The sequence below is a fragment of the Ranitomeya variabilis genome, chromosome 1 (assembly GCF_051348905.1).
Source record: "Ranitomeya variabilis isolate aRanVar5 chromosome 1, aRanVar5.hap1, whole genome shotgun sequence".
NCBI classification, from domain to species: Eukaryota; Metazoa; Chordata; class Amphibia; order Anura; family Dendrobatidae; genus Ranitomeya; species Ranitomeya variabilis.
In genome coordinates this window covers 388,780,227-388,800,850 of record NC_135232.1, presented here as the reverse complement: position 1 = coordinate 388,800,850, position 20,624 = coordinate 388,780,227, and the positions used below count along the sequence as shown (strand labels likewise).

The following is a 20,624-nucleotide window of genomic DNA, read 5'->3' as shown; positions in this document are numbered from 1 at the left end:
CGTCTTGTACGCCGGGAATCGCCTTGTACGCCGGGTGTATATGGTGGGTGGGGGGGGGAGTGATCCTGATGACGACGAGGGGGCGTCTCACAGAAAAGTGAGTATCCCCCATTACCTTATCATAGCGCTGCAGCGTGGGGTCTCTGTGCTGGGAGCGGCGGCGGCTGCTGTGCTGTGGCGGCTCCTCTTCTGCAGTGTGGGGCCTGTGGGGCGGTGGCGGCGGCGGCGTATCTTCATGCAGTCGGGGCTCCTCCGGCATCTCAGCCTGGAAGCCCCGCCGGCAACTCCATCGGTACAATGCGCTGGCCTCCGGGAAAATGGCCGCTGCTTAGATTCAGATCTCGTTGAGATCTGAATCTGAGCATGCGCAGCCCCCAGCGGCCGGGCCACCGCATCGCACCTATTGAGCTGCCTCCGGGAAAATGGCCACTGCTCAGATTCAGATCTCGTCTCCCGAGATCTCGGGACGAGATCTGAATCTGAGCAGCGGCCATTTTCCCGGAGGCCACCTGACCGCATTGTACCCATGGAGTTGCCGGCGGGGCTTCCAGTCTTTGAGATGCCGGAGGAGCCCCGACTGTATGAAGATACGCCGCCGCCACCGCCCCACAGCACCAGAGGCCCCACACTGCAGAAGAGGAGCCGCCACAGCACAGCAGCCACCGCTCCCAGCACAGAGACCCCACGCTGCAGCGCTATGATAAGGTAATGGGGGATACTCACTTTCCTGTGAGACGCCCCCTCGTCCTCATCAGGATCACTCCCCCCCCCCCAAAAGGCACATATTCACCGGCCCTATAAGACGACATAGGGTGTATAAGAAGACCCCCGACTTTTAAGAAGATTTTATTTTTTAACTGGTAAAGTTGGGGGATCGTCTTATACGCCCAGTCGTCTTATACGCCGGAAAATACGGTAAATGAAATGTTTGGCATGATTTGCAATCTGCATGCATCCACATAAAATATCAAATGGATAATAGAAATTCATCTGCAGATCATGAGCAATAGATCTTATTTCACAGTTTATTTCATTATGTTTTTGGAACGTACAAGTGACTTATACTACTATAACTGTGTTATTTATTGTATCCTGAGTAGCCAAAGAGGTCCTGTCACCAAGTCAAAAGTGGCCAGTTTTTGCTCTTATTTTACTCCTACTGCTTGCTACACCCTTTTGTATTCAGTTTTTTTTTAATCTGCCATACTCTTGTAAATTTGCGAACCTTTATACAGTATTTGGTGCTGTTATTTACGGTCTTTACCAAGGGCAAAATAAGCTTAGGACACACCCTCAGAGAATGTTATGAGCAATATCCCCTTGGTAAACACCATAAAAATTTTCATATCTCTGGAACTGTATCATGGATTTAAAAACAAAACAAAAAAACAGCTTACTCATGGGAGCAGCAGGAATGAAATAGGAGGAACGGTGCCAGTCTGGGAGATATGTACAGTACCAGTCAAAAGTTTAGACACAACTGTTCCTGCATTGGTTTTCCTTGTTTTTATTGTAATGTGCACATTTTAGATTTAGACTGAAGGCAGCAAAACCAGAAATGCAACAGGTATGGAAACAAGGAGTAAAGAAGCACGTGTGAAACAGAAAGTGTTTGTGACCATCAGGTGTGTTTTGCAGAGATTTTGCTGCTACACAGTTCCATACAGTGCTGAGCCCTATTCCACGACTGTTCTAAGCCTGAGTATTGCAAGAACCACTCAAATAAGTAATGACTGTCTATCATTGATTTAAGACCAAAGCATCACTCAATTTGGAAAATTGCTAGAACCTTGAAGGTATCCTTAAGAGCATTCATGAAAACCATCAATTGCTATGATAAAACTGGTTTTCATGAGGACCACTCTAGGAAAGGAAGACCAAGAATTATTTATGCTACAGAGGACAAGTTAATTAAGGTTGCCATCTTCAGAAACTGCAAGTTGACAGCACCTCAGATAATGGCCCTCATACATGATGCACAGACATCAAATAGCAGACACATGTCAACATCAACTATCCAAGGGAGACTGCAAGAGGCAGGACTTAATGATCAGATAGCTGAAAAAAATCAACTACTCAGGACTGTTAATAAGAAGAGGACTTGTTTGGGCCAAGTAACACCCTGACTGGACATTATATCAGTCAAAATCTGTAATGTGGTCTAATTAGGTACAATTTGAGATTTGTGGTGCCGACCGCCATGTCTTTGTGAGACGCAGTAAAGATGAATGGATGGTTTCAATATATGTAATGCTCACCATGATACATTGATGAGGAGGTGGGATGATGTAAGGATGCTTTGCTTGTGACACTGTTAATGATTTATTCCCAACTCAAGGCACACTTTCCAAGAATGGCTACCACAGCATTCTGCTTGGAAATGCTATCCCATTTGGTATGTACTTAGTGGAACTTTTTTTGTGTTGCAACAGGACAATGACCCCAAACATTTTCAGGGCTATGTGAACAAGAAGGAGAGGGATGGAGTGCTGCATTGGATGACATGGCCTACACAATCACCTGATCTTAACCTAAATTAGATGGTTTTGGATGAGTTGCACTGTAGAATGAGGGAAAGTTGGCAACAAGTGCTCAGTGCCACTGGAACTTCTTCAAGACTGCTGGAAATCCATTCCTGCTGATTACGTGATTACGCTGCTTGAGAGAATGCCAAGGGTGTGTAAAACTGTCACCAGAGTAAAGAGGGGTTAATTTGAGAAATCTAAGATTTAACATATTCTCGTGTGTTTCACATATTTCTTTACTATATATTTTTATATGTGTCCCTTCTTGGTTTTGCTGCCCTCAGTCTGAATCTACAATGTGCACAATCCAATAACATCAAGGAAAACTATTACATGGACATGTGGGGTTCTTGACCTATACTATATAGAGTTTTTTTTTTATTATCTATGTGGCATCCTGGGTTAAGGAGTTGTGCAGTTGTGGACAACTCCTTTGAGCATTTGCAACAAACTAGACTACAACAACCCAGAATGAAAATTCTCCCTGGGAGGAAAATAAATAGTTTTTGTAGGTGGTGTGACAACTGTCTGTATTATTTTCAGGTCATTTCATGCTGGCAAACACAAGGTTTTCCTCTCAATCCGGATATGTTGCACGTCTCTATGGTCCTTCTCTGCCAGGAAATATGCAATATTGCCTACGGTTTTTTTATACACTTTATGGGTTTTCAAAAGTGAGTGATTCTTTGGCTGTTTACATCTTTGAAGAGAACCAAGTTGTTCAAGAAAAGATCTGGTCTGTGCGAGAGTCACCCAAAGGTGTCTGGCTTCAAGCTGAAATCAACATAAATAAGCCTATGACCTGCAAGGTATAGAATATTTACACATCAACTTGGGAAATTATGCATACAGTGGGGAAAATAAGAATTTGATCTTTGTCTTTTAACTTATATGTCTTATTCAGTGGCGGTTAGGTTTCAGCCTCCCTTACCATGGTGATGTCTCTGAGCACTGAACACCTTGTACTTCTCTGCACTCCAGGGATGTTGCAGTTCTGGAATGTGACAGCACTGGAGGATAATGGGTTCCTGGTCGCGTCACATTTCAGTCTTAAATCTTTGGCCGTTAATGTATGTCTTTTTTTTCCAACACTTTTTTTTTACTATTTGCAAGAAAAGTTTTGATGGTTGTGTGATCACGCCCCAATATCTTAGCAATTTCAAGAGTGCTGCATCACAGTTTTTGATTTTTCAGAGAGTTACGGTAAATCTTTTTTTGGTCCTATTTATCTGAAGAAAACAAGTTGTCTAGTAATTCTGCATATGTTGATACACTGCTGTTGATATCCTTAGGCCGCACCCTTCCTGATTACACGAATACACATCACCTGATCTACTTCATCCAATAAGCATTCAGCTTGGAGTTGGAATACAGTGGGGGAAATAAGTATTTGATCCCTTGCTGATTTGGTAAGTTTGCCCACTGACAAAGACATGAACAGTCTATAAATTTAAGGGTAGGTTAATTTTAACATTGAGAGATAGAATATCAAAAATAAAATAAAATCCAGAAAATCACATTGTATAAATTATATACATTTATTTGCATTTTGCGGTGAGAAATAAGTATTTGATCCCCTACCAACCATTAAGAGTTGTGGCTCCTACAGACCAGTTAGACGCTCCTAATGAATTTGTTACCTGCATTAACCCCTTGCTGATATCGGAAGTATTAGTACACCGGTGTCAGTATCCCTCCCTTTGATGTGGGCTCCAGCGGTGAGCCCACATCTTTTCTGGGACATGTCAGCTGTTTTGAACAGCTGTCATGTGCCCGCAATAGCCGCAGGTGGAATCGCGATCCACCCACGGCTATTAACTAGTCAAATGCCGCTGTCAAACTCTGACAGCGGCATTTAAATTGCGCTTCTGGCCATCGGGCCGGAAATACACGCACCGGTGACCCCGTCACATGATTGGGGGTCATCGGTTCGTCGACATGACATCCAGAGGTCTCCTTGAGACCTCTATGGTTGTCAGTGCCATTCAGAATTGCCCGATCTATCAATAAAAAAAAGCATTAACCTGATTGCTAAACGGCGTAGCGAGAAAAAAAGAATTACGTTTTTTTGGTCGCCGCAACATTACACTAAAATGCAATAACGGGTGATCAAAAGATAGTATCTGCACCAAAATGGTATCATTAAAAATGTCAGCTTGGCATGCAAAAAATAAGCCCTCACCCAACCCGAGACCATGAAAAATGGAGACGCTACGGGTATCGAAAAATTGTGCACATTTTTTTTTTATTAGCAAAGTTTGGATTTTTTTTTCACCACTTAGATAAAAAAGAACCTAGACATGTTTGGTGTCCATGAACTTGTAATGACCTGGAGAATCATAATGGCCTGTTTTAGCATTTAGTGAACCTAGCAAGAAAGCCAAACAAAAAGTAAGTGTGGGATTGCACGTTTTTTGCAATTTCACCGCACTTGGATTTTTTTCCCCATTTTCTAGTACAAGATATGGTAAAACCAATGGTGCTGCAAAAAATAAGCCATCACAAAATAAAACAGTTATGGCTCTTGGAAGGAGGGGAGCGAAAAATGATCTCAAGGCAGTTGGGACCACAGTCACCAAGAAAACCATTGGTAACACATTACGCCGTGAAGGTTTAAAATCCTGCAGTGCTTGCAAGGTCCCCCTGCTCAAGAAGGCAGATGTGCAGGCCCATCTGAAGTTTGCCAATGAACACTTGGATGATTCTGTAAGTGATTGGGAGAAGGTGCTGTGGTCAGATGAGACAAAAATTGAGGTCTTTAATATTAACTAAACTTACTGTGTTTGGAGGAAGAGAAATGTGGCCTATAACCAAAAGAAAACCATCCCCACTGTCAAGCATGGAGGTGGAAACATGTTTTGTTGTTGTTTCTCTGCTAAGGGCACTGGACTACTTCACATGGGAGAATGGATGGAGCTATGTACCGTAAAATCCTGAGTGACAACCTCCTTCCCTTCACCAGGAGACAACAAGACAATGACCCAAAACATACAGCCAAGGCAACAAAGGAGTGGCTCAAAAATAAGCACATAAAGGTCATGGACTGGCTTAGCCAGTTTCCAGACCTTAATCCCATAGAAAACTTATAGAGGGATTTGAAGCTCCGAGTTGCCAAGCGACAGCCTCAAAATCTTAATGATTTAGAGATGATCTGCAAAGAGAAGTGGACCAAAATTCCTCCTGACATGTGCGCAAACCGAATCATTAACTACAAGAAAGTCTGACTGCTGTGCTTGCCAGCAAGGGTTTTGCCACCAAGTATTGTCTTGTTTGCCAGAGGGATCAAATACTGTTTTCACACTGCAAAATGCAAATAAATGTATATAATTTATACAATGTGATTTTCTAGATTTTATTTTTGGTATTCTATCAATGTTAAAATTAACCTACCCTTAAAATTATAGACTGTTCATGTCTTTGTCATTGGGCAAACTTACAAAATCAGCAAGGGATCAAATACTTATTTCCCCCACTGTAACTTTAATAAAATGTTTAATCCTTAAATGACAGTATTATATACTAGGAAACATTATCAGGGGACTGGAGTCACAGGAGCCGCTCTTCACTGCTCACCCCTCCCATCTGGGAAGTTACATCAGTGTGCAGCTCCATGTTGTTACTATCAGCCATTCTTCTGATAATAGCTGTTTCTCTGCAAAGAACAAGGCATGTAGCCATGCCCCATCTTCTCAGACTGGCTGTTTCTCACAGCGGGGAGCTGAACACTGGTGTGTAAGGTATTGTTCCAGATGGGAGGGGGAGCAGTGAGGAGCAGCTCCTATTGCACTGAATTACGAGTGTTCAAAAGATAATAGAAGTGCACTGGGCATCTCATCTTTAGGCTGCCGTCACACTATCAGTATTTGGTCAGTATTTTACATCAGTATTTGTAAGCCAAAACCAGGAGTGGGTGATAAATGCAGAAGTGGTGCATATGTTTCCATTATACTTTTCCTCTAATTGTTCCACTCCTGGTTTTGGCTTACAAATACTGATGTAAAATACTGACCAAAAACCGCTAGTGTGACTGCAGCCTTATAGTTTATAATGGCAGGGACAGTACATTTTTTTTATCTCCTCGAAGTACACCTTTAACTTACTTAGAGCTTCTAAGGGGACTTAAAGGTGAACTTACTGAGGGTTAGCCTGCTACTGAAGGAGAGAGGGCTTACAATCTACAGTAGACAATAAAGGATTAAATAGTTGCATAGTTAGTACGGTTGAAAAAAACACATGTCCATCAAGTTCAACCGAGGCATGGGAAAGACTAAAGGATGTGGAGTATAGGTACAACTATAATGAATGATCCAGCCTACCCTTCCTTGATCGATCAACTGGATCAATATTCAGAACAAGAACTTTAAACATGTACATAAGTATTTACCATGTTTCTTGCTAAAAATTCTGGAAAAATAATGAGTGCATCTTATACTCTGGAGGCAGCTTTCATTGTCGAAAAAACGCTGACACAGCATTCTCCCTCATCACTGAGAGATCTATGCAATGGCACAGGACGCTTTCCTCCTGCCCGACATTGATGAATCTGATGAATGCAGGGCAGGAAAGGAAGCTACCAGGGCTTGCACATTTCTAAACCTGCAGGGATGCTGCAAATGCTGGTTGCTAGCAGATGGATCTTTCAGGTCCTTGTGATCAGTCACATGCCTGCATGAAAAAAAAATTCTACACTGTATGATGCTATGTGTGTGTTTTGATGATGTAGCTAAGCTGTGTGTGTTTTTGATGATGTATCTGAGTTGAATGTGTTGAAGTAGCAGAGCGTGTTGATGTAGCTGAACTCTGTGCCTTGATGTAGCTGAGCTCTGTGCCTTGATGTAGCAGAGCTGTATGTGTGTAGCAGAGTTATGTGTGTACAGCATATGCAGCATAGCTGAGTTTATGTGTACTTTGCATGCAGTACAGTTGTTTATGTATGTACAGCATGCGTGTTTTCCACGCACAAGAGAAGCAGAACGATTTATTCTGATCAGACTTTGATTAGAGTGTGGTCCTTGTGTCACCCGTTTTTATCGTATGTGGAGAAATAAAAAGGTTTCTCCACCTTCCCCATTCTGACAGTCCGTGAAAATCAGTCCTCATGAGGATGTCATCTGAGTGGTCTGATTTTTTTCACGGACCCAATGACTTGCAGTGCCAATATTGACCCAACCCTTAGATCAAAATCGGACATATCTCCGCAATTTTCCACTGGAACATAACGAATATGTGAATGGCCCCATAGACTATCACAGGTACAAGTTCTACCTGTTGAAAACACATAGCACTTCAACCAGAAAATTGGACATCTGAATGAGCCCTTATAGAAAGGGCTATCCTACAGTCCAAAAAAAACAGCATAGACAGTTCCTGCCGTGACCATAGATTTGTCCCACCGTGAAGCTTCCTGAGGAAGGCTGTTCCACAGCTTAATTCTGTAGTTATGAAGGAAACTAGAGATGAGCGAGCTTGTGTCGGAAAACGTTCACCAATCTCAAATTTGCCACGAACATTGCACATTCAGATTCGTGTTCGGATTCCCGAGCTTTTTCCTAAAAATCGGCAAAAGTGGCCAAAGTTTTGTAAATGACCAAGTTCTCTAAGGGCTCTTTTGAGGTCAGTGTTTCCGATAGCAGCATGTGCACACTGACAACACAGATGACATCCCTGTGTCATCAGTGTGAACCGTACCAGCGCCTGAGAATCAGCGGTACAGTTTGCGCTGTTCCCCAGTGCCAGGTGCTGAAGAAGACAGCTCACTTCACTGTCACCTGCTCGCACTGCGATCAGCACTAGCAGGGGACAATGTTGAGAGTTGTATTCAACTGTTAACAGTGAGAGCAGGTGGTGGCGTATTGATTGGAGTATTCATCAGCCACCAGCCAAGCTAAAGCAGACAGCTGGGGGCTGTTATTCTCAGGTAAGGGGCCATGGATATTGGTCCCCTCCAGCTTAAAAATAGCAGCCTGCAGACGCCACAGAAAAGATGCACCAATTCTGGCTCTTTGCCCGACTCTTCCCTCTTGCCCTGTGGTGGTGGCAAGTAGGGTTTATATTTGTGGGGTTGATGTCACCTTTGTATTGTCCAGTGACATCAAGCCCACGGCTTAGTAATGGAGAGGAGTCTATAAGACACCTATCCATTACTAATCCTATAGTTATATTGTAAATAATCACACACCCAGAATAAAGTCCTTTTATTGAAAGAATGACACAGACTTCTTTTAATGAATCTAAAATAAACCATACTCATGTCATCGCCAAGTCCACAGAAGCCATGGTCTCCTGTAACGGAATTAAAATAATAAACAACAATACTCTTTACCTGTAGAAGATAATAGTCCATTTGTCCCACGATGGGTCTAGTACTGCTACATCTAGATGGCAGGCTGCATTGTTGCATGATGTGACTATACAGTCTTCCATCCAGCAGAGACACTAAGTAGCCTAGTATCTTTTGGTGAACGCCTATGACCTGACTGATGTCACCGCGAACATGAGATAGTCCTCACGCTTGAGAAATTTCCTGGGAGTTCACAGCCAATGAACTCAGTACAACTTACTGACATCAGCCCGAGCAACATGGAAAAAGCTGTAACGGCTAGGCCCATTACCAGCTGGAGAATACCAGCTCCCAGCTGTCAGCTTTAGTTTGGATGTTGTCAAAAATGGGGGGAACTCCACACCATCTTTTTAATTATTTATCTAAATCATTAAATAAACAGGGCAGGGACCCCTCTATTCTTGATAACCAGCCTTGCTAATGCTGACAGCTAAGAGTTGCAGCCCGTAGCTGATAGTTTCACCTGGCTGGTTATCAAATACAGGAGAAGTCACATCAAATTTGCTTAAAACTATTTAGAGCACAATTGTTGGGTCAATTGATGCCACTTTTCCTGGTGTCTGCACCTAATTTTAGCTGGTTTGGTAACCCCCCCCCCTCACGAAGGTGTTGCCGGTGTGTTTGGTTTGCCTCCAATTGAAGTCAATAGGGTTCGAGTGTCTAACTGTTCAGCGAACATCGGGATGTTCAACCGAACCTTGAAAGGTTTGCTTATCTCTAAAGGTAACATGCTTTGCCTGTCTTCATGATTGAACCCTTTTTTTCAGGATGGCGGAAGTGACCTCTTGTCTTTTTAGGTGCATATAACATTGTTCGTAACCTGAATGACTTTGTGTCTCAATTTCTCTTCCCAGGTAGTATTTGTCAGTTGGTGCAAAAGTTTTTGGGACTGTGGTCTTGCAGCACTTGATGACGTTTCAGTAAACATTGGAAGCTGCCAGATAGCTGGTAAGACGCACATATATTGCAAACCCACTATTATAAGTAATATCAGGTCTAGCATGTGACTCCCATATAAAATTACTAGCAATAACAAAGATCATATAGAAGAATGTAGTACCCTGCCAAAGCTGCTTAGGTAAAAGCTAAGACATCCACAGAAAAGAAAAAACACAGCTCAGCCATGAAGCAGTAGATCACACAAGCTTTCAAAAAACAAATGCTTAAAGCGATTTTCCCATGAACAAAAGTTCATTTTAATCAATATTTTTTGGAATAATAATAACTTCCACAATTGGATGTGATTAAAAAAAATGTTCCTGTGTCTGAACATGTGGGAACATGTAGCTGTTAGTTTTTCTACCCCCTGACAAGGAGATGTGGTATGACCTGTTCCTGCACGGTCAGACACAGCCATTACACAGTACACAGCAGGGGCACATTTATGTCCAAATGTTCAGTATCAGACAGCGCTTTGGATGCAGCACATGTCCGCTGCATCCAAAGCGCTGCCGGCTTTTGAACGCAGGTGACTCTGCATGTGTTCATTGGACCAATACATTGTATGGGTGAAATTTAACCCCTTTCTGACCTCGGACAGGATAGTACGTCCGAGGTCAGAAGCCCCTCCTTGATGCGGGCTCCGGCGGTGAGCCCGCATCAAAGCCGGGACATGTCAGCTGTTTTGAACAGCTGACATGTGCCCGCAATAGGCGCGGGCAGAATCGCGATCTGCCCGCGCCTATTAACTAGTTAAATGGCGCTGTCAAACGCAGACAGCAGCATTTAACTACCGCATCTGTCCGGAAATGACGTCATCGCCGACCCCCGTCACATGATCGGAGGTCGGCGATGCTTCAGTATTGTAACCATAGAGGTCCTTGAGACCTCTATGGTTACAGATCCCCGGCAGCTGTGAGCGCCACCCTGTGGTCGGCGCTCACAGCACACCTGATTTTCTGCTATATAGCAGCGAACAGCAGATCGCTGCTATGTAGCAGAGCCGATCGTGCTGTGCCTGCTTCTAGCCTCCCATGGAGGCTATTGAAGCATGGCAAAAGTAAAAAAAAAGTAAAAAAAAATGTGAAAAAAATAAAAAAAATCTAAAAGTTTAAATCACCCCCCCCTTTCGCCCCAATCAAAATAAATCAATAAAACAAAAATCAAACCTACACATATTTGGTATCGCCGCGTTCAGAATCACCCGATCTATCAATAAAAAAAGCATTAACCGGATCGCTAAACAGCGTAGCGAGAAAAAAATTCAAAACGCCAGAATTACGTTTTTTTGGTCGCCGCGACATTGCATTAAAATGCAATAACGGGCGATCAAAAGAACGTATCTGCACCAACGTGCTATAATTAAAAACGCCAGCTCGGCACGCAAAAAATAAGCCCTCAACCGACCCCACATCATGAAAAATGGAGACGCTACGAGTATCGGAAAATGGCGCAATTTTTTTTTTTTTTGTTAGCAAAGTTTGGATTTTTATTTCATCACTTAGGTAAAAAATAACCTAGTCATGTTAGATGTCTATGAACTCGTAATGACCTGGAGAATCATAATGTCAGTTTTAGCATTTAGTGAACAAAAAACAAGCAAAAAAGCCAAACAAAAAACAAGTGTGGGACTGCACTTTTTTTGCAATTTCACTGCACTTGGAAATTTTTTCCCGTTTTCTAGTACACGACATGCTAAAACCAATTATGTCGTTCAAAAGTACAACTCGTCCCGCAAAAAATAAGCCCTCACATGGCCAAATTGACGGAAAAATAAAAAAGTTATGGCTCTGGGAAGGAGGGGAGTGAAAAACGAACACGGAAAAACGAAAAATCCCAAGGTCATGAAGGGGTTAACTTGCAGAGACTCGCATCTCCGCAAGATAAATAGACATGCTGCTGTCTGGAAAGATGCTCCGCATATCCGTCTCTGCAGGTAAGCCGCGGGCGTCAGTGCACACATAGTGAACATGGGATTTCTTGAAATCCCATCCACTATGCTGTATCATCAGGTCGCTGCGGGTTGGACGCTGCAGATATATGGAGTGTCCAACCCGCAGCGTTTAATGACCATGGGAACATACCCTTAGGGTATGTGTCCACGTTCAGGCTTGCTTCAGGCTTTGGTCAGGATTTTATGCAAGTAAAATCCTGACCAAAACTGCACCTGAGGTCACTGGCAGGTCACCTGCGGTGTTCCTGCGTGTTTTGCTCATTGTAGCAACATGCTGCGTTTTGAAAAAAACGCACCGCGCATGCGTTTTCACGGCAAAAACGCATGCGTTTTTTAACGCATAGTGGAGTCGGGATTTCATGAAATCCCCTCCACTATGCTGTAACATCTGGACGCTGCGTTTTTGACGCTGCGGAAAAACGCAGCGTCAAAAACGCAGCGTTTCCTGAACGTGGACACATACCCTGAGATTATGTCAGCACAGGAACATTTTATTTAAACACATCCAATTTCGGAAGTTATTATTATAAGATCTAATGATTAAAATTAACTTTTGTTTATGGGAACACCCCTTTAAGTATAATAAAAATCATGCACCTTCACTTTGATTTCCAATCTGTCTCTAGAGGCAATATTAGCTTGAGGATTGTCTTTTGTGAGCTTTATGGATCAAGTATCCATATCCAACCAGCTGCTGACAAATTTGAGATCACTGTCGTAGTCAACAGATGGAGGGATGTACCGTACATTATCATTTGCTATTTGCAGCAGTGAAAACTGAAGTGATTAATAATATTTAACCCCTTAACAACCGCCGATAGGGGTTTTAACGGCTGCAGTTAAGGGTACTTTTTAACGACACTGAGAAATAAAGTTATAGCACCCCCCAGTGTCTGAAAAGCTCTGGGGTCTCAGCTGCCAGGGGTAGCTGAGACCCCGGAGAACATGATTCAAGTCAGTTTTTACTGTTCACAGTGTTGCGATCGCCGTTATTCAATGATAACGGCGACCACAAAAAAAAAGTCAGATTTCCCATTTATTTCGCTTTTAATTCTCTCTTCTCTGATATGATATAGCATACCAAAGGAGAGAGAAATGGGGTCCCCCGAGGCCCACCCTGGTACCTCCGGTATCCCTGGACCTCTGTCCCCTGGCCCTAAGTGTTTTCTTCCTGGAAGAAAATGGCTGGCGCATGCGCAGTGCACCCGTCGAGATCTGCCAGCCGGCACCCGACAACAATAGGAGATTTTTCCTATTGGTTCATTTTGATCACTGTGATAGACCCTATCACAGTGATCAAAGTAAAAAAATAGTAAATCAAAGCCCCCTTTATCACCCCCTTAGTTAGGTAAAAATAATAAAATAAAAAGATGTATTTTTCCATTTTTTCCATTAGGGTTTGGATTAGGGCTAGGGTTGGAGTTGCGGCTAGGGTAAGGGTTAGGGCTAGGATTAAGGTAGGGTTAGAGTTAGGGTTGGGGTTAGGGTTGGGGCTAGGGTTGGGGTTTGAGCTAGGGTTATGGTTGAGGCTAGGGTTAGGGCTGTGTTGGAGTTACGGTTCTGGTGTTAGGGTTACAGTTGTGGTGTGGGGTTTACGGTTGTGGTGTGGGGTTGCAGTTGTGCTGTTGGGGTTAGGGTTGTGTTGTGGTTAGGGTTGTGTTGGGGATACGGTTGTGCTGGGGTTATAGTTGGGGTGTTGGGTTGGGATTAAGGTTTAGGGTCGGGATTAGGGTCAGGGGTAGGGCTGTGTTAAGGTTGGAGTTAGAATTGGAGGATTCCACTGTGTAGACACATCAGGGGGTCTCCAGATGCAACATAATGCCCGCCATTGATTCTAGCCAATTTTGCATTCAAAAAGTCAAACGGTGCTCCCTCCCTTCTGAGCCCTGCCATGCACCCAAACAGTGGCTTTCCCCCCACATTCGGGGTATCAGTGTACTCAGGAGAAATTGCACAACAAATTTTGTGGTCCATTTTCTCTTGTTACCCTTGTGAAAATAAAAAAGTTTGCGTCTAAAGTAAAAAATTTTGTGAACAACGTAAAATGCTAATTTTTTTTTTCCACATTGCTTTAGTTCTCATGAAGCACCTGAAGAGTTAATAAACTTCTTGAATGTGGATTTGAGCACCTTGAGGGGTGCAGTTTTTAGAATGGTGTCACTTTTGGGTATTTTCTGCCATATTGACCCCCCAAACTCACTTCAAAAGTGAGGTGGTCCCCAAAAAAATTGTTTTATAAATTTTGTTGGAAAAATTAGAATTCGCTGGTCGACTTTTAACCCTTATAACGTCGCAACAAAAAAATGATGGTTCCAAAATTGTGCTTATGTAAAGTAGATGTAGATGGGAAATGTTATTTATTAACTATTTTGTGCGATATGACTCTCTGATTTAAGGGCAGAAAAACTAAGAGTTTGAAAATTGCAAAATTGTCTAAATTTTTGCCAAGTTTCCGTTTGATTTAATAAATAAACACAAGATACAGCGAAGAAATTTTACCACTAACATGAAGTACAATATGCCACAAAAAACATTGTCAGAATCATTAGGATCTGTTGAAGTGTTCCATAGCTATAGCCTCATAAAGTGACAGTGGTCAGAATTGTAAAAATTGGCTTGGTCGTTAAGTTCAAAATTGGCTCTATCACTAAGGGGTTAATCAGCCTTGCAGGCTGATTGAAGAAAGTAGCTTTGGTGAATGTCAGTAAATGCTTCCTGCTTATATACATGATGATATACGGTATGTAAAAAGTTCTGGTGAAGGAGTAATAATGTTTGGATAAACCAGAATGCTAACTGCAAGCTATGTCTTATCAGCTAATGTACAACTGGAGACCTGATGAAGGGACAATGGTCAGGTGTAAATGGCAACCCAAGGGTAAAAAGTACACAATAGAGAAACAATATCAGATTAGAATGTCTATTAATCTGTTGCTGCCAGAAAGCTGAATCTCAGGACTGCTCCTTTATCTGTTTCCACAAACCATAATTATCACCTATCAGTGAAAAATGTATGATTGTTGTGGGCCCCAATTGTGGATTATACTTATGCAAATGGTGCATTAGATGTGCTGATTTTGGCCCATCATGCACCATTAACGAGTGCCAATCAATTACAAGGCAAATGAAGCATGAGGAGTGTCAGGATGTCGCAGTCCCCCCTAGATGATCCTTCGTTTCAGGGGTGGGAGAGCAGATTCAGCCAGCAAATGACGATTTGTTTGAGTATCCCATCATGCGCTGGAATTCAAACGAATCGTCATAGGAAGTGGGTAATATAAAGAAAACCCCAAGTTACAGTACAGAGTGAATGGTGTAGAATTGTACCATGACTTCAATTACAAAAGTTATTAGTTTTTAAAGATTTATTAATTTTCACAAACGCATATATTTGCCTTTTAATGATTAGGTTGTTTGTATGGGTTTCTTTACATTAATGTGTAAACTCTATCATGTATTTTCTTTAATTACAGACAGGTTGCCTCCATTACCTGGAAGATGTACTTTTGAAAAAGATGACTGTGGATTTGAACAAGAATGGCAAAGAAGAGGAATCTGGCACCGGATACGAGGGACCACACCTACATCTTACACCGGACCAAAGGGAGATCACACTTCTGGGGTAGGTGAGTCCTGTGTTGCTAACCAGAATTTCTGAAGTCACTTGATAACATTTTGTGATTTACTTACTGACAGGATGTGTTTTGTTTACTAGGATATACAATAAATGTGTGATAGATAAGGGTCCCTTCTCTGGGACATATACAGTACTTATCTACAGAACCACCATTGAACGGTGAGGTGACAGTGCCGACTCTCCCCTTCTTGCTCTAAGAGTTACAAATGCAGTGGAGCAAATACTCACATAGCAATAAATGGAGAGATAGCTGGTAGATAAGCTGCCACCTCTTCACCCACTGGTGGTTAGGAAATGGCCCCAGCCGGATGGGTGATCCCCCTTTTCCGAGATAATAGAGTTAGGTGGGGGTTCTAGAAGGTTCTAGAGCATCTACCTGCCAATTATGGCATATTCTGTAGCTATGCCATAAAAGTTCCACTTGAGACAACCCCTTTAATGAAGGTAACTATTCTAAGTGGTTCCTACAGTTGGGGAAATAAGTATTTGATTCGTTGCTGATTTTGTAAGTTTGCCCACTGACAAAGACAGGAACAGTCTATAATTTTAAGGGTAGGTTAATTTCAACATTGAGATATAGAATAACAAAAATAAAGTCCAGAAAATCACATTGTATAATTTATATAAATTTATTTGCATTTTGCAGTGAGAAATAAGTATTTAATCCCTCTGGCAAACAAACTTGATGATGAGGTTTGCGCACATGTCAGGAGGAATTTTGGTCCACTCCTCTTTGCAGATCATCTCTAAATCATTAAGATTTCGAAGGTGTCGTTTGGCAACTCAGAGCTTCAACTCTCTCCATAAGTTTTCTATGGGATTAAGGTCTGGAGACTGGCTAGGCCACTCCATGACCTTTATGTGCTTCTTTTTGAGCCACTCATTTGTTGCCTTGACTGTATGTTTTGGGTCATTGTCTTGCTGGAAGACCCATCCACGACCCATTTTTAATGTCCTGATGGAGGGAAGGAGTTTGTCACTCAGGATTTTACATGGCTTCATCCATTCTCTCATTGATGCGGTGAAGAAGTCCTGTGACCTTAGCAGAGAAACACACCCAAAACATAATGCTTCCACCTCCATGCTTGACAGTGGGGACGGTGTTCTCTGGGTCATAGTCAGCATTTCTCTTGCTCCAAACACGGCAAGTTGAGTTAATGCTAAAGACCTAAATTTTTGTCTCATCTGACCACAGCACCTTCTCCCAATCACTCACAGAATCATCCAGGTGTTCATGGGCAAACTCTAGATGGGCCTGCACATGTGCCTTCTTGAGCAGGGGGACCTTGCGGGCACTGCAGGATTTTAAACCTTTACGACGTAATGTGTGTTTCTTGGTGACTGTGGTCCCAGCTGCCTTGAGATCATTAACAAGTCACCTTCCTCATGATCAAGGATACCCCACGAGGTGAGATTTTACATGGTGCCGCAGATCGATGTCGATTGACAGTCATTTTGTATTTCTTCTATTTTCTTACTATTGCACCAACAGTTGTCTCCTTCTCACCCAGCATCTTACTTATGGTTTTGTAGCCCATTTCAGCTTTGGGCAGGTCTATGATCTTGTCCCTGACATCCTTTTAAAGCTCTTTGGTCTTGCCCATGTTGAAGAGGTTAGAGTCTGACTTACTAATTGAGTCTGTGGACAGGAGTCTTTTATACAGGTGACTATGTAAGATAGCTGTCTTTAGTGCAGGTAATGAGTTGATTAGGATCATCTAACTGGTCTGTAGGAGCCAGAAGTCTTAATGGTTGATAGGGGATCAAATACTTATTTCTCACTGCAAAATGCAAATAAATGTATATAATTTATACAGTGTGATTTTCTGGATTTTATTTTTGATATTCTATCTCTCAGTGTTGGAATTAACCTACCCTTAAAATTATAGACTGTTCATGTCTTTGTCAGTGGGCAAACTTACAAAATCAGCATGGGTTCAAATACTTATTTCCCCAATGTTTCTCACTACAGCCTTCCCGCAACCGAGAAACTAAGTAAAATGTGGGACTTAAGGTACCGTCACACTCAGCGACGCTGCAGCGATATAGACAACGAGCCGATCGCTGCTGCGTTGCTGTTTAGATCACTGTAGAGATGTCAAACACAGCAGCTCCAGAACGATGCAGGAGCGATCCTGTGACGTTACGGTGACTCACTTATCGTTCTCACAGGTCGTTAGCTCCATGTAAAACATTGCTGACATCGTTGCTTTTGCTGTCAAACACGCCGATACACGCCGATCTGACGACCAAATAAAGTTCTGGACTTCTAGCTCCGACCAGCGATATCACAGCGGGATCCAGATCGCTGCTGCATGTCAAACACAACGAGATCGCTAACCAGGACGTTGCAACGTCACGGATCGTTGTCGTTCTCGTTGTAAAGTTGCTGAGTGTGAAGGTACCTTAAGGCTGCCGTCACACTAGCAGTATTTGGTCAGTATTTTACATCAGTATTTGTAAGCCAAAACCAGGAGTGAGTGATAAATGCAGAAGTGGTGCATATGTTTCTATTATACTTTTCCTCTAATTGTTCCACTCCTGGCTTTGGCTTAGAAATACTGATGTAAAATACTGACCAAATACTGCTAGTGTGACGGCAGCCTTAGGGTATGTGCCCATGTAGCGCCCCCCACCGCCGCAGGGCCGAGGGGTACCCGGTACCGGGCCTGTGTGAGTCTCTGCTCAGGGGTTGTCACGGCGGCTAGGCCCCGGTCCGTGACCCTGCCGTGGGGCGCACGGTGAATAGCAGGTGTAGATGATGTAGATGGGGGTGAGGCTGTAGTGGTGCGGTGCAGTAAATAACGAGGACACCAGGTTGCAGTCTCTTTACCTCTTTACTGAAGATCTCTGGGTCCTCAGTCCGGAATACGGTTCACCAGGCTGCGCAAGTCCGGCCGGTCCAATGGCACCTCCAGAGTTCTCCTCACAGGTGGAAATCGGTGCCTTCCTTCTAGCGCTATGTGTTGTGGTCCTTCCCTGCTGTGCTTACGGAAAGTCCCCCACAACCGTTGTGTCTGTTTCTTAAGTTCCCTCACAACTCGATTAAATGATGTTCTTCTAATCCTCCGTCCCTCCCTGATGTTCTGGTTGGAACGGCACCCGTTTGACGGGTAGGCTCGGAGCTCTTCCGGGACCCTAGAGTCGCCCCTCTCCACAGGTTGCCCCCCAAGACTGCATAGGTGATATGTGTTAGACAGCCCGCCTAAGACTGACTGTCCTGCCGCTGTTTAGAGTATTGCTTGAAGCTGAATGTTATGATACTCCCTCGGCGTTCCGGCCACCGGTAATGCGCCTCAGTAGGGTGTTGCTCCGGTCTTACAGCACGACCCCTACTGGTATTTCTCCTTTTGCTTGATCTCGTTTCTCACTCAGCACAATCTATCTCGCTTCTAGTCCTTCCTTGGGCACCGCCGCTACCCGGAGCAGGCGCGGTCCCGTTACGTTCGTTCAAGTTGCCAAGAATCTGTCAGGATCCCACCCCTGACAGAGACCCTACTGTATCTTCCCCCACAACACCCTCTGCCACAAGGTGTTGCCTGGTTCCAACCCAGTCAGCTTTCTGATCTAACTTCCTGCCTGACCCCCAGTTTACCCACTATGGTGGGGAGTGGCCTAATGAATAGAACCCTTAGCTCCCCCCGGAGGCCCAGCTGTGAAATGTATTGGTGTCTGTGATACCTGATCAGATGAACTCCTTCAGTGCCATCGGACGCACCATGGCTCCCCATAGTGGCGGAGCCACAGTACTGCAACGACCAGGACTCTGGGGCGCTGCACTCCCCCCTGGTTAAACACAGTACTCCGGGACTGGGAAGAAAACAACAATACAAGTTAGCAAAAAGACATACAGTTTCGTTGAGTGTAATAACAATAAGTATACTTGAACAGGCTTCCCTTTATGGGAGGTAAGGACCCTTGAACGTTACAAACATGGTTAACATTATAAATTACAGGCTATAAATAACTCCTGTTACCCAACCGGGTATTCTACTAAGTGCAAAATTATTGGACAATAATTTAACATTGCCTTTAAGGACTTACACTCTAAATCCACTAAAGACCTTCCTATAATCACATTATAAGGCAATTTAACTTTCTCATTCTCCTTCTTTAAATCTGCAGGACCGCCTGTCCTATCGGCACCAGACCTACTGCCTCTCCTTTCAGTTACAGGACCGCCCCGTTCAGCCAGGGCCTACTGCCTTTTCAACTACTATACACAGTATAGAACATAACATTACTTTCAGTTTAAGAGCACTAAGTCATCTCTACATGACTCCTATGAGGACTCAGGGTTTACCTTCTATCCTAACTATCTATCAGCATTATCAAAAACATTTTCTATTGAACATTAAGCCTTCTCATTATCTTTCTTCCTTTCATGCATGCTGGACACCACGTCTATCCCTACGGGCCCACTGCATCCTTCTTCTATCTTTCACCTTTTTCTTCTCAGAGCACATCATCAGTACTTCTTCACATTTAACTAATTAAATACATATAACTTTCTCATGTAAACATTATCATCTCTTTCTTTGGTCAAGACATTATTGCTTCCTATCTTAAGCAATATTACAGTTTAAGCGTAACAAATGAACATCCCCTTTAAGAGGGGACCAAGTCTCTATGAGGTAGCACGCCTTCTTAAGCTACCAGTCCATACTCAGCAAAGGTTCCAGTGTGGTATCTTCACAAAGAGTCCTTCTTTAAGTAAAACCAGTAGGGAGCGCCTTTAATAAGGTGCAAACTATATACAAGAAGTTCGGATCATGCACTGTTCATGATTTCAGCAGTTCTAGAAACTTGTGCAAAAACTTGGAAAAATCAAATAAAAGCAAAACAATAGGGATCCCGGGTCAACAGAAGGATCCCCTTAAGAGTTAGCCCTGGACGGGTTTTAGCAGCATCAGAAATCAACACACCAACAGTTAAGAACTATGTACAGTTTCAGGTTTCCGAGGTTTAGTTGGACGGCTTCCAGGGCTGCACCTGGCACTTAACTCTTCCTGGCCTGGGAAAAGTGAGGTCCAGGGTTACACCCAGTGCTGGACAAACGCCGTTAATCCGTCTTTCATGTACGGTTAAATCATGCGCAGCGATGGAGGTCTGCGCAGCTTGAGTATGGGCATTTGCTGCAGCAGAGGTAGCGGCTGCTGCAAGATCAGTCACTGGAACGGAGTCAGCAGCTGTGGCACTAGCAGTCACTGGAGTGATGTCAGTCATCAG

At 43.4% G+C, this 20,624-nt stretch overlaps 1 protein-coding gene across 2 annotated transcripts in view; it reads left to right on the top strand.

Moving 5' to 3' along the window:
- MAMDC2 (MAM domain containing 2) overlaps positions 1 to 20,624 on the top strand; it is a 188,703-nt gene that overhangs the window by 120,283 nt on the left and 47,796 nt on the right. Inside the window, exons 9-11 of one of the 2 annotated variants that reach the window (XM_077249066.1) lie at positions 3,069 to 3,334; positions 9,720 to 9,813; positions 15,232 to 15,384. In XM_077249066.1, coding sequence (XP_077105181.1) covers positions 3,069 to 3,334; positions 9,720 to 9,813; positions 15,232 to 15,384 — 513 coding nt within the window. The remainder of the gene's footprint in view (positions 1 to 3,068; positions 3,335 to 9,719; positions 9,814 to 15,231; positions 15,385 to 20,624) is intronic. The other variant, XM_077249067.1, reaches the window with a different exon arrangement.